The following is a 13607-nucleotide window of genomic DNA, read 5'->3' as shown; positions in this document are numbered from 1 at the left end:
CGTGGGCGGGTGTAGGACAAGGCCTGGGGGGAACCTCCTTTGCAGATCCCCTTGGCCCATCAAAGACGTAACTCCCCAAGGTCATCCCCCACCTTTAATCCTTCCTTGAACCAACTCCCCTTACCCCCTTGACGAGATCCCCGACCCTCTGTCCTCCAGACTTCCCTGGGCTCCTTGATGTAGTGGGACTGCCTGTAATTCCAGCAGTGGCCACTGCTCCCAGCTGGAGTTGCTGGGGCTACAGAGTTGCCGGCCAATCTGACTGGTCAGCTGCTCACTAAGGCGGTACTTCCTCTCGAGAAAGGGCAGAAGTCTTGCCTTGAAGCAATTAACGCTGTTCCCAGCATTAAATGGGGCAGTCAAGAGTTGGCTGGTTTTCTCCTGACGTTTTAGCTGGTGGGGTGGGGGTGTGGAAGGGGTGGGGGGGAGGTGCTGGGTGGTAGGTGGGGAATTGGGAGGGTGGAGGTCGGAGGGGTTGGGTGGGGAGTGGGGGTGTGGGAGTGGGAAATGGGGAGTTTGGGGGGCGGTGAGGGGGTGAGTGGAGGAGGGCTGGGTGGGGGTGGGGGGAGTGGGAGGTGGGGAGGGCTGGGTGGGGGTGGGGGGGAGGGGGTGGGAAGTGGGGAGGGTTGGGTGGAGGTGGGAGGTGGGGAGGGTTGAGTGGGGGTGGGGGGTGGGGAGGGCTGGGTGGGGGTGGGGAGGCGGGGAGGTTGGGTAGAGCTGGGAGGTGGGGAGGGTTGGGTGGGGGTTGGGGGGAGGGGGTGGGAAGTGGGGAGGGTTGGGTGGGGGTGGGGGGGAGGGGGTGGGAAGTGGGGAGGGTTGGGTGGGGGTGGGAGGTGGGGAGGGTTGGGTGGGGGTGGGAGGTGGGGAGGGTTGGGTGGGGGTGGGGGGGAGGGGGTGGGAGGTGGGGAGGGCTGGGTGGGGGTGGGGAGGCGGGGAGGTTGGGTAGAGCTGGGAGGTGGGGAGGGTTGGGTGGGGGTGGGGGGGAGGGGGTGGGAAGTGGGGAGGGCTGGGTGGGGGTGGGAGGTGGGGAGGGTTGGGTGGGGGTGGGGGGGAGGGGGTGGGAAGTGGGGAGGGTTGAGTGGGGGCGGGAGGTGGGGAGGGCTGGGTGGGGGTGGGGAGGCGGGGAGGTTGGGTAGAGCTGGGAGGTGGGGAGGGTTGGGTGGGATGTGGGGTGGTGGGGAGGGCTGGGTGGGGGTGGGAGGTGGGGAGGGCTGGGTGGGGGTGGGAGGTGGGGAGGGCTGGGTGGGGGTGGGAGGTGGGGAGGGTTGAGTGGGGGTGGGGGGGAGGGGGTGGGAAGTGGGGAGGGTTGGGTGGGGGTGGGAGGTGGGGAGGGTTGAGTGGGGGTGGGAGGTGGGGAGGTTGGGTAGAGCTGGGAGGTGGGGAGGGTTGGGTGGGGGTGGAGGGGAGGGGGTGGGAAGTGGGGAGGGTTGGGTGGGGGTGGGAGGTGGGGAGGGTTGAGTGGGGGCGGGAGGTGGGGAGGGCTGGGTGGGGGTGGGGAGGCGGGGAGGTTGGGTAGAGCTGGGAGGTGGGGAGGGTTGGGTGGGGGTGGAGGGGAGGGGGTGGGAAGTGGGGAGGGTTGGGTGGGGGTGGGAGGTGGGGAGGGCTGGGTGGGGGTGGGAGGTGGGGAGGGTTGGGTGGGGGTGGGAGGTGGGGAGGGTTGAGTGGGGGTTGGGGGGAGGGGGTGGGAAGTGGGGAGGGTTGGGTGGGGGTGGGAGGTGGGGAGGGCTGGGTGGGGGTGGGAGGTGGGGAGGGTTGGGTGGGGGTGGGAGGTGGGGAGGGTTGAGTGGGGGTGGGAGGTGGGGAGGGCTGGGTGGGGGTGGGGAGGCGGGGAGGTTGGGTAGAGCTGGGAGGTGGGGAGGGTTGGGTGGGGGTGGGGGGGAGGGGGTGGGAAGTGGGGAGGGCTGGGTGGGGGTGGGAGGTGGGGAGGTTGGGTGGGGGTGGGAGGTGGGGAGGGTTGAGTGGGGGTGGAGGGGAGGGGGTGGGAAGTGGGGAGGGTTGGGTGGGGGTGGGAGGTGGGGAGGGTTGGGTGGGGGTGGGAGGTGGGGAGGGTTGGGTGGGGGTGGGGAGGCGGGGAGGTTGGGTAGAGCTGGGAGGTGGGGAGGGTTGGGTGGGGGTGGGGGGGAGGGGGTGGGAAGTGGGGAGGGTTGGGTGGGGGTGGGAGGTGGGGAGGGTTGAGTGGGGGTGGAGGGGAGGGGGTGGGAAGTGGGGAGGGTTGGGTGGGGGTGGGAGGTGGGGAGGGTTGAGTGGGGGTGCGAGGTGGGGAGGGTTGAGTGGGGGTGGGAGGTGGGGAGGGTTGAGTGGGGGTGGGAGGTGGGGAGGGCTGGGTGGGGGTGGGGAGGCGGGGAGGTTGGGTAGAGCTGGGAGGTGGGGAGGGTTGGGTGGGGGGAGTGGGAGGTGGGGAGGGTTGGGTGGGGGTGGAGGGGAGGGGGTGGGAAGTGGGGAGGGCTGGGTGGGAGTGGGAGGTGGGGAGGGTTGGGTGGGGGTGGGGGGGTGGGGAGGGTTGGGTAGGGGTGGGGGGAGTGGGAGGTGGGGAGGGTTGGGTGGGGGTGGGGGGGTGGGGGTGGGAGGTGGGGAGGGTTGAGTGGGGGTGGGGGGGAGGGGGTGGGAAGTGGGGAGGGTTGGGTGGGGGTGGGAGGTGGGGAGGGTTGGGTGGGGGTGGGAGGTGGGGAGGGCTGGGTGGGGGTGGGGAGGCGGGGAGGTTGGGTAGAGCTGGGAGGTGGGGAGGGTTGGGTGGGGGTGGGGGGGAGGGGGTGGGAAGTGGGGAGGGCTGGGTGGGGGTGGGAGGTGGGGAGGGTTGGGTGGGGGTGGGGGGGAGGGGGTGGGAAGTGGGGAGGGTTGGGTGGGGGTGGGAGGTGGGGAGGGTTGAGTGGGGGCGGGAGGTGGGGAGGGCTGGGTAGGGGTGGGGAGGCGGGGAGGTTGGGTAGAGCTGGGAGGTGGGGAGGGTTGGGTGGGATGTGGGGTGGTGGGGGGTTGGAGGGGGCAGGGCGGGGTTGATGGGGTGCAAGAACTGCAGCATTCCTTAAAATCCAGCCCCTAATGTCAGGAATGGTGACCATGAAATCGCTGGATTGTCCAAAGAAACCATCTAACCATCTGGTTCACTAACACCTTTACCCGGTCTGACCTACATGTGACTCGAGACCCACGGCAATGTTGTTGACTCTTAACTATCCTCTAAATGACCTAGCAAGCCACTCGGTTGTTAAGAAAGTGGCTCACCCCCACCTTCCAAAGGGAAATTGGAGATTGGCTGATCTTCAGCTGCTTCATCAATGATTGCAAAATTGCACAATGTTCACCATTTGTGACTCCTCAGACACTGGAGCAATCTGTGCCCATATGCAGCAAGACCTGGACAACGTTCAGCTTGGGCTGATAAGTGGCATACAACATTCACGCCACACAGGTGCCAGGCAATGGCCATCTCCAACAAGAGAGAATGTAAATATTATCCCTTGACATTCAATGGCATTACCATCACTGAATCCCCCACTATCAACATCCTGGGGGTTACCATTGACCAGAAACTGAACTGGACTAGCCATATAAATACTGTGGCCACAAGAACAGGTCAGAGGCTAGGAATCGTGTGACAAGTAACTCACCTCCTGAATCCCCAAAGCCTGTCCACCATCTACAAGGCACAAGTCAGGAGTGTGATGGAATACTCCCCACTTGCCTGATTGAGTGTAGCTCCTACAAAAATTATCCAGGACAAAGTAACCCGCTTGATTGGCACTCCATCCATCGTCTTAAACATTCAATGCTTTTACCAGCAGCATATCATGTCTGTGTACCTGATTTACAGGATGCACAGCAGGAATTTGGCAAGGAACTTTTAGCAGCACTCCCAGTCCTACATCTCTCCCATCCAGAAGGACAAGGGCAGCAGATGGATGGGAACACCTCCACCTGGAAGTTCCCCTCCAAGTCACTCACCATCCTGACTTGGAAATATATCGCCGTTCCTTCACTGTCACTAGGTCAAAATCCTGGAACTCCCTCCCTAACAGCACTGTGGGTGTACCTACACCACATGGACTGCAGCGGCTCAAGAAGGCAGCTCACCACCACCTTCTCAAGGGCAGTTAGGGATGGGTAATAAGCACTGGTCCAGTCACATCACAAGAATGAATAAAACAAATAATTGCTGAGGAAAAGATTACAAACTATAACTAATAAGGAGCAGAAGATAAAGCATGGGATACAAAGGAACATAGAAAAGGAAGAAAATTGTGGTTACGAAGCGAGAAAGCCATTAACAGCTCACGTTTCCGGCAAGTTACTGCACAAGAATTATTCTCGCTGAAGCGGGGGTGATCTCGGGGGCAGGATGAGAGGTATCCAGCTGCAGCGAGCTCTGAGCCATTACATCACTGTCTCTTAACATGTTCTGCGTCGGGCAAGAGGCTGCATTGTAAAACGTGTCCGCAGCGTCTCGAGGAAACTTCCTGAGGAAACTGGGGATGGATGGGTGATTCTTGCAGCTTTTCAGCACAGCCCACAACCCAAGGGCCAAATGATAAAGGAACCAGACCTTGTTTGAAAACATTCATCAGCTTCATTTCCTTGACTTGTTTTCCAGGGAATCAGTGGACCAACTGGTGAAAGAGGAGCAGCAGGATACCCAGGACTGAGAGGAAAACCCGGGAATGTCGGAAAACCAGGAGTTCCTGGAAGTCCTGGACAGCCTGTAAGTATGTCTCGGGTTTCATATCCTGGTGAATCTTAAAAAAATCATTTGGAATTTTATGCTGGACAAGGTGAGAGATGTTTAGATGGAGGAATGAACACTTCCCAGTTCAGGCATCCAATTCAACAACAAGCATTTTCTGGTCATGCTCACAACAATTAAAACCTGAAGGGATGATACTCCACACTTCATTTTTAGTGTCAGAGAGGGTGTCCGTCAGCAATTAATACTTATTATGTGATTGAAAGGATGCTTAGCATGCTGGACAGGTGGCTGGTTAGCTCAGTTGACTGAGTGACTAGTCTGTGGTTCAAAATCATGGCAACGTTGCAAGGCTCAATCCTCATTTGGGCTGAGGTAGACTGGGCAGCCTCCTCGCCCTTTCCCGTGGTAAAATCAAGACATAAGTTGTGATTCGGTGACACTCAAGTAATCAAGGATGCTACCTGTAGAAGCATGCCAGACAAGACTTCAATTCCTGTGGCCAGTTTAGTTTGTATGTACCGCACAAATATAGAAACTTCACACCATTGCGGGTGGGGGGTGGAGTTGGGGCTGCTTACCCCAGATGCAGATTGGTGGTGGCCACAGGGTCTCCTGACTGCCAAGACAGGCTGTTTTAAATGCTCACCTTGGTTCTCAGTTGCTTTCGTAAACATTAAGCCCCCTTAAGCATTAGCCCTCACCTCTCACACTCCCTCATCCCAACCCATTTCCCTTGCCCATACATGCCAACTCAAGTCAATCCATTGCTTCCCAGCTGCCCTTTATGGCCCCTCACACCCTTTAAGTCAACCCATTGACCCCCATCGATCCCCATGGACCTATATAGCCCCTATGCCAGTTTAGTGCCAATTTAGTGCCAACCCATGCCAACTCATCACCTCAGTGAGGCAGACAGAGGGATGCCATTCTTGTGAAACTAGTGATGGAGTGGTGTAACTAGGAAGGCAACTTCTGGACATTTGAATTTAATCCCGCATCTGTAGCTCTCCTGAAATTGCTGCCTGATATGTGCACAATTATCAGGGCAGCTTTAGCCTCAGCATTATTTTAGAACCAGAGAACCATAGCAAAGTCACAGCGCAGAAAGAGGCCATTCAGCCCATTGTGCCTGCACTGGCAAAAAAAGAGTAAGAAAGAAAGTAGCCGCTCATTTTTAATCGCACCTTCCAGCACCTGGTCCGTAGCCTTGCAGGTTACAGCACTTCAGATGCAGATCCAGGTGCCTTTCAAATGAGTTGAGAGTTTCAGCTTCAACTACCAACTTGGGCAGTGAATTCCAGAGACCCACCACCCTCTGGGTGAAAAGGTTTTACCTCATGTCCCCTCCAATCACCTTAAATCTATACCCCCCTGGTAATTGGTCTTTCCTGTCTACCCTATCTAGGCCCCTTATAATTTTGTACACCTCACCCTCTTCTGTTCTAAGGAAAACAACCCTAGCCCATCCAATCTTTCCTCATAGCTGTAATTTTCAAGCCCTGGTAACATTCTTGTAAATCTCCTCTGTTCTCTCTCCAGAGCAATTATGTCCTTACTGTAATGTGGTGATCATGAAATTCCAGCTGTGGCCTAACCAGCATTTTATACAGTTCCAGCATTACATCCCTGTTTTTGTATTTAATACCCTGTCCAATAAAGGAAAGCATTCCATATGCTTTCTTTACCACCTTATCCACCGGTCCTGCCACCTTCAGGGATCAATGGACATGCACTCCGAGGTCTCTCACTTCCTCCACCTCTCTCAATATCCTCCTGTTTATTGAGTATCCCCTTGCTTTGTTTGCCCTCCCCAAATGCATTACCTCAAACTTTTCCAGATTGAATTCCATTTGCCACTTTTCCGTCCACTCAGCCAAACCATTGATATCATTCTGGAGACAAAGGCTATCCTCTTCACTCTCAATTACACAGACAGTTTCTGTGTCATCTGCAAATTTCCCAATCATGCCTCCTACGTTTAATTCCAATTTATTAACATAGACAACCAGCAGCAAACGCCCCAACACTGAGCCCTGCAGAACACCACTGGAAACCGCTTTCCATTCACAAAAATATCCATCGACCATTAACCATTGTTTCCTGTCACTCAGCCAATTTTGGATCCAACCTGTCGCTTTCCCCTGTATCCCATTGGATCTCACTTTTCTGTCCAGTTTGCCATGTGGGACCTTGTCACTTGCCTTACTAAAATCCATGTAGAGAACATTTACTGCACTATCCTCATCAATCCTCCTTGCTGCTTCCTCAAAAAAATTGATTGAGTTAGTAAAACACGATCTTCCCCTAACAAAACCAAGCTGACTATTCCTGATTAATCCGGGCCTTTCTAAGTTACCGTTTATCCTGTCCCTCAGAATTGATTCTAATAAGTTGCCCACCACTGATGTCAGACTGACCAGTCTATAATTTTCTGGCCTATCCCACGCACCCTTTTTAAATAATGGCACAACATTTGCAGATCTCCAATCCCCTTGATACCTCGCCTGTATCTAGTGAGAATTGGAAAATGATCCTCGGAGCATCCGCTATTTCCTCCCTGGCTTCCTTCAACAGCCTGGGATACAATCCATCCAATCCTGGTGATTTATCCGCCTTCAAGGATGTCAGTCCCTCCAGTACTTCCCCTCTCACTATGCTTATTGTATCTAATATTTCACACTCCTCCTCTTTAACTAGAATGTCTGCATCATCCCTCCCCTTGTGAAGACAGAGACAAAGTGCTCATTGAGAACCCTCCCCACATCATCAGCATCAACCCACAAGATACCATGTACATCTCTGATAGGCCCGACCCTTCCCTTAGTTATTCTCTTGCTCTTCATGTACTGGTAAAACATCTTAAGATTCTCTTCGCTTTTACCTGCCAATATTTTGTCGTATCCTTTCTTTGCTTTCCTGATTTCCTTTTTCACCTCAACTCTGTACTTTCTATACTCCTCTAGGCTTTCGATTGTATTAAGCTTTTTATGAATGTCATAAGCTTCTTTTTTCTGCTTTACCTTACCCATGATGCCTCTGAATAACCGGGGTTGGGTGGGGAGGGGGGGGCGGGGCCATAGATTTGGCAGTGCCGCCCCTTTTCCTTTCTGGAGATATGTCTACACTGTGCCTCTAGAATTTTGCTTTTGAAGAACCCTCACTGAGGAAGTAGAATCATCCCAGATTTGCACAAAGAGGTAGCCGGTGGGAAAAGGCACATTTTAGCCACCGGCCGCAATGGCGGCTTTTGACACCTTATCATCCCTTTCCTGGCATGTCCCGCCTCATCCATTATACATTCCTGGGCAACACCGCTGCCGGGCGGGCTCAGATTTGTTTGCCACGCCGTGACCTCAGCGCTCCCTCTGTCCGGGCACCATATTTAAAGCGCATCAGAGCGCAGCCTTTTTCATGTCTCCAGACCAGGGCTGCTCCAGGTGACAGGTGGCCCCGAAAGCAAAGAAGATGACAGCTCCCAAATTTAGTGACGTCTCTCTGGGGTGCGTGCTGGACACAGTGGAAGGCTGCTGCGATGTCCTCTACCCCCCACTCTGGCCACAGGAGGTCCACCAGAGTCACCAATCTGGCCTGGGGAGGCAGTAGCAGTGGAGGTCAGTGCCACTGGAGTACAGAGGAGGTCAGCCATCCAGTGCAGGAAGAGGATGAATGATCTCATCCGTTCCTCAGGGTAAGTCAACAACCTCGTCACTCTCACACTCTCAAACCCATCACACATCCACAGGGATCTCACACCTCAAGGGACAACACCACTAACTCTCACACACACCCTCACATCTTCACCAGCCTCATATTCCCTGGAGCTCACACCCTCATCCCATCCATGGCTCCGCTCAGCACACAAACATTCCACACGGAGCCATGTGTCCTGCTCACACTCTCTCCATCTGTATTCATGCAGGAGAAGCTGGCTCACAACAGCAGGGAGAGGTCCCAGACCAGGGGGTGGAGTGGCCTGCACTGGACCCTCACTCACTTTGAGGAGTGTCCATCGTGCAGACTGGTGAGGACATGGACCGTGCCTGATGGTGACGATGAGGTCGGGGGTGAACAACCACGTGAGGATCCTGCACCACATCATCACCCTCTCAACGCAAGTGCGAGTGCCCCTCTCCTGTTTTTGACTCTGCTGCCATGCACTAATTATCTCTACTTTGGTTCACAGGGAGCTCTGCCAAGCGACCGACACCCTCAGCCAGCCAATCCCTCAGCTCCATCCATGTCCTCACCTCCAGCCAAGAGGACACCTCCTCCACTGAAGAGCTGGAAATAAGCAGCCTGGAAGACCCATCACAGCGCTTACCCACACCCTGCACCAGCGCAGAGACACACACCTCGGTGAGATCTATACTGAGAGCAGACTTAGGTTCAGAATCTGGTGGTCACCGCACGGACACATGACCACAGCAGGAGGAGGCAGGTTCGTGCGAGCTCCCCAGCACTCGGAGGACTGCAGAAGATCAGTCTGTTGAGGTCCGAGTCAGGTGACGAGCCTCTGGGTTCAGCCTTCCAACTCATTCTGGAGAGTCAGCAGAAGGCGGAGCCAACATCATGCAGAGCTGTTGGGAACCCTCAACATAGTGGCATGTGGGTCGGAGGAGTGTGTCCACCAGCTCTCCGATGAATTGGTGCCCACATGTGTGTGTAAGGAGGTCTCCATTGGGAGGATGGCGAGTGCCATGGAGACCCTGGTCCAGCAGAATGTGGAGCTGCGCACAGACCTGCACTCCATCACGGGAGCCATGGGTGAGTTCCTGCAGCGACAAGGCAAGAGGGAAACGGGGCACCTCGACATCCCTCCAGGTGCTCCTTCCCCTCAAGGAGTCAGATCGGGGCCCTCAGGCACCCGAAGGGAGGAGAAGCGGCTGCTGGACACCACTGGAGGGGGGTCACTCACTCAGGAATCTCAGAGGCTGTCCTCCCCCTCCGAGTCTCCTTTGCCTGTGACCCCCTCAATCTCGTTCTCTGTCACCGTAGAGGGAGCAGCCGGCCCACAGGAGGACAGCCAAAGCCAGCCTGGGCCCTTAGGGCCTCGGCTCTCGAGAGGACACTTGCCAAAGCCATCAGAGGGAGCGGGGCCAACTATTGGACAGGCTGTCTCCACCCCTGCTGCGGATGTCAGGGCAGCACCTAGAAGAAGTGGTAGGGTTAGAAAAGTTAAGAAATTCTGATCACAAGTGGTTGCACAGGTGAACACATTTTGTCACTTTATAAACTGAAAATATATTCACTTTCACTGACTAATGTGTAATGGTGTCTTTCAGCTTCATTGCCAGACTCCACGAGTCCTCCTGCTGCCTCCCCTCCCCCCACAACCCCCACGAGCTGTTCAGCTGCAGCAGCCGCACCCCGAGTGATTCCGGAGGGTGAAGTGTGTGTGAGGCAGGGCCTTTCAGAGCCTCGTGTGAGCCTCTCCCACACACACGGATCCTTCCTCCATCACACTCATCTCACTGTCCCGAGCATTTTCAATGGTGCCGGCCGGGGTTCTCTGTCCATCTGAGCCGACCTGTATCTCCGCCCACCCACTGACCTCACTCCCATGCAGCACCTGTTCCTGTCCAGCATGAGGCTCCGCCCACTTTGAATTTAGAAGCAAGGTTGTTGTAAAGTTTGTTTTCAGCTGCCCGATCCTTTCCCCTCCCCCAGTCCCATGTCCTTTCCCCCATCACTGTTGACCCCCTGGTATCACCTTCTACATCCCCACTGTCACCTTCCAACCCAAATCCTTGTCATTCCAGAATGTCCGGGTGAATGTGCACATTCCCTACCTTCCTGAAAAACACAGCCCCACCCACATTGACCTCCCCAATCTCCTCCAACCCCAGGGTCCGTGTCTGCCTCCGAGTCTCCACAAACCACCCTCACTGCCCCTTCTACCGATATAGTCGCACCCCCACCCTCCCACTCTACCGGCTCATTCTGTTCCCTCTCATACTCACCATCCCCTCCTACCACACCCACCCTCAGTTCACTCCCCAGGAGGCAGTTATTGACTCCACCCACCCCTCGCTTGTAAATTCAGCTGGACATCCCCCTTACTCCCTCCCCCACCCTTACTCCTCCCTCCCCACCTCGGACTCCTCCCTCTCCCCCGGACTCCCTCCTCGCCCTGTGGACTCCTGCCTACCCCACCCCCACCTCCCACAGACTCCTTCCTCCCCTTGGACTTGTTTCACCACCGCACCCCCCCCACCCGCCCCCCCAGACCCCTTGCCCTCTCCAAACCCCTTCCACCACCCCTGGACTCCTTCCTTCCCCTGGTCCCCTTCCCCCTTCGGGACTCTTTCCCCACTGTGGACTCCTTCCCCCCTCCAGACTCCTTCCCTTACACCTTCATCTCTACTTGCTGCATTCTCCCCCGTTACACCCTCCTTCCATCGTACTCACTCCTTCTCCCCCAACCTCACCCCCCAACACCATTGTTCCTCCCCACTCCGAGCCGAACGCACCCCCCACCCCCCGACACCTTTGTGCCCCCTCTCCCCGACCCTGGTACACCTTCCTCTCCCAGTCAAACCTAGACTTTCCTCTCCCAGCCCTCTTTGGGACACCTTATCTCCCACTCAGAGCTGGATCTTCCTCTCCCCACCCTCGCTGATCATCCATAGCAGCCCACGGCCAGGACAGTGATGTTCTGAAGCAGACCTGAAGCATCAGTGGAGACCTCCCACCTCCCGAGAGCTGCTTCGTGGTGGAGCCGTGTCCATGAGGGTCCACCCAGCAGGCGATGCACATGTTCCTCAGGGTCCGGTAACTGTCGGGCTCCAGCATCTTCTTCTCCTCGGATGTCCGCGATCTGAGCAAGGCCCTAGCAGTAAAACCCGACTCCTGCACGTCACACTCGCCCAGATGTGTTCTGGGCCAGCGTGTTCTCCTGCTGGTGCAACAGAAAATCAGGCGTGGAGGGGATGGGGTTCACGCAGGCCTCCAGCGGGATTGGCGTGCCGCCATGGCAGACACCATCGGAGGATCCTGTTGTGCCTTCTCGCCAAGTTGTCCCCCCCCCCCCCCCCCACCTCCCCCAGCCTGACGTGATGCCCCACTCCAATAGGGCTGGACAATTCCGGCCACCATTTTCCCTTCCAGTAGCTGTACCCAGTCCACTCTCGCCACTCCACCTCTCAGCTTTTGTAAACTTTGTCTTCCCCCATCTTAGGGCTTTCACCCCTGCTCTATCTTTGCCCTTTTCCACAGTGATGCTAAATCTAACTACATTGTGGTCACTATCTCCAAAACGGTCCCCCACTGCTACTTCATCCACTTGCCCAGCTTCATTTCCTGGGACTAAATCTAGAATTGTGCTCCCTCTCGTTGGGATTGTTACGTGCTGGCTAAACAAGTTCTCTTGAATGCATTTCAAGAATATTTGTGCCCTCTGCACCCTTCACACTGTTCGTATCCCAATTGATATTAGGGTAGTTGAATTCCCCAACCCTTACTGCCCTGTTGTTTTTGCCCTCAGAAACCTGACAGGAAAATCTATGCCAACACATTACAGAAACCAGGAGCGCATTCATATGCACCCTGCACAAACTCCACTCTCTGTCCATGTGGCTCCATCGCTTTGTGCTTCAAAATAAATTATAAATCTTATAAAAGGCTGAATTTATTGTCCACTGACAGATCCCCTCTGGAAGGAATTACCAAATCAGTACATCCTATACCCTCTCCAGTTACGCAGTCCAAATCTCACTAGTTTCATGACCTCTGCTGGTGTAAAAATGCATAACATTGTTTCACATGCAGATGGCATTATAATTCTGATTAAACTTTTCCTGATTTTTTTTTGACATGAAGGGCTTTTTGCAAAACAGTTGCATTGTGGCCCAGCTGTTCGGGGATTCGCGGAGACACCACAGACCTTCCAAAACAGCGGGTGAGATTTGGACCCAGCAGTCCCGCCCCCATTTCCAACTCATCCCAGTTTTGTCAGTGAGGGAAAGGGGGCTGAATGTGACACGCACACATGGGAAATTCAAGCTCAACAGGTGCCATTTGAACTCAGTGTTGACCACAGTGTATCCCACAGTGCGGGAATTATGAATCTTTAGTGAGTCATACATGCTTTTAAAGAGCGCATAAGTTTTGTAGAACTGTCAAGCTGTGAGTTTATTTAAATCCCCAGCCCATTAAGTATTGAATAAAAAAACAGCCCATCTGTATAAGCGAGAGTTTTAAAAAACTTAGGCTATCAAGTTGTTTCAATCTCCAACCCTTTAAAAAAATTTTTTAAAAAGCTGCCTGTGCCAGTGAGAGTTGAAAAAAATCTGCGCCAGCAGTTACAATAGCTGTTTGTTGACATAACCCAAAAGGCTACCATTCTATCATTATTAATAGTTTGACTGCTTTCCACAACCTATCATCACAGTACGGGATTCTAAATTCACAGTATGATTGGCATCTTGAAGGTTATTAAAGGTTTAATTACCGTTGATGTGGGATGATAAATATAACTGCCTGTTTTTAAAAGGGGTTAAGTACTTGAGGGGGTTTAAATGTACCGAATGGGCTTACATGAATTAGAGTGTTTTTTGAAGTCTGTAATAGGTATTTAGAACTTTATTTTATTTCATCTCAACACGGCTCCTGTTGTCTGCCCATGGTGGATACTGATTGTGTTGGCATGGGAGGCCGTAAGGGCAAAGCATGGCGGGTGTGGTGTCATGGGTTGGCATGACTTGGCACTAAGTTGGGATAGGGACTAGCGGGGATCAGTGGGGTCAATGCGTTGACATGAAGGGCCTGAGGGGCCATTAAGGGTAGCCGGGGTTGGCACGTATGGAGCATGGGAAATAGGTTGGGATGAAGGGGGGTGTGAGGGGTGAGGGCTAATGCTTCACAGGGCCTAATGTTTAAGAAAATAACTGAGAACCAAGGCGGGTCTTGGCACTCGGCAGTCCCTGTGGTC

The 13607-nt window shown here is 54.7% G+C and overlaps 1 protein-coding gene across 1 annotated transcript in view; it reads left to right on the top strand.

The window, feature by feature from the left end:
- LOC121289422 (collagen alpha-1(XXIV) chain) overlaps window positions 1–13607 on the top strand; it is a 615168-nt gene that overhangs the window by 574616 nt on the left and 26945 nt on the right. Inside the window, exon 46 of the mRNA XM_041208885.1 lies at window positions 4586–4693. Coding sequence (XP_041064819.1) covers window positions 4586–4693 — 108 coding nt within the window. The remainder of the gene's footprint in view (window positions 1–4585; window positions 4694–13607) is intronic.

Source organism: Carcharodon carcharias, chromosome 16 (assembly GCF_017639515.1).
Source record: "Carcharodon carcharias isolate sCarCar2 chromosome 16, sCarCar2.pri, whole genome shotgun sequence".
In the NCBI taxonomy this organism is placed as follows: domain Eukaryota; kingdom Metazoa; phylum Chordata; class Chondrichthyes; order Lamniformes; family Lamnidae; genus Carcharodon; species Carcharodon carcharias.
This window is presented reverse-complemented; position numbering and strand designations above follow the sequence as displayed.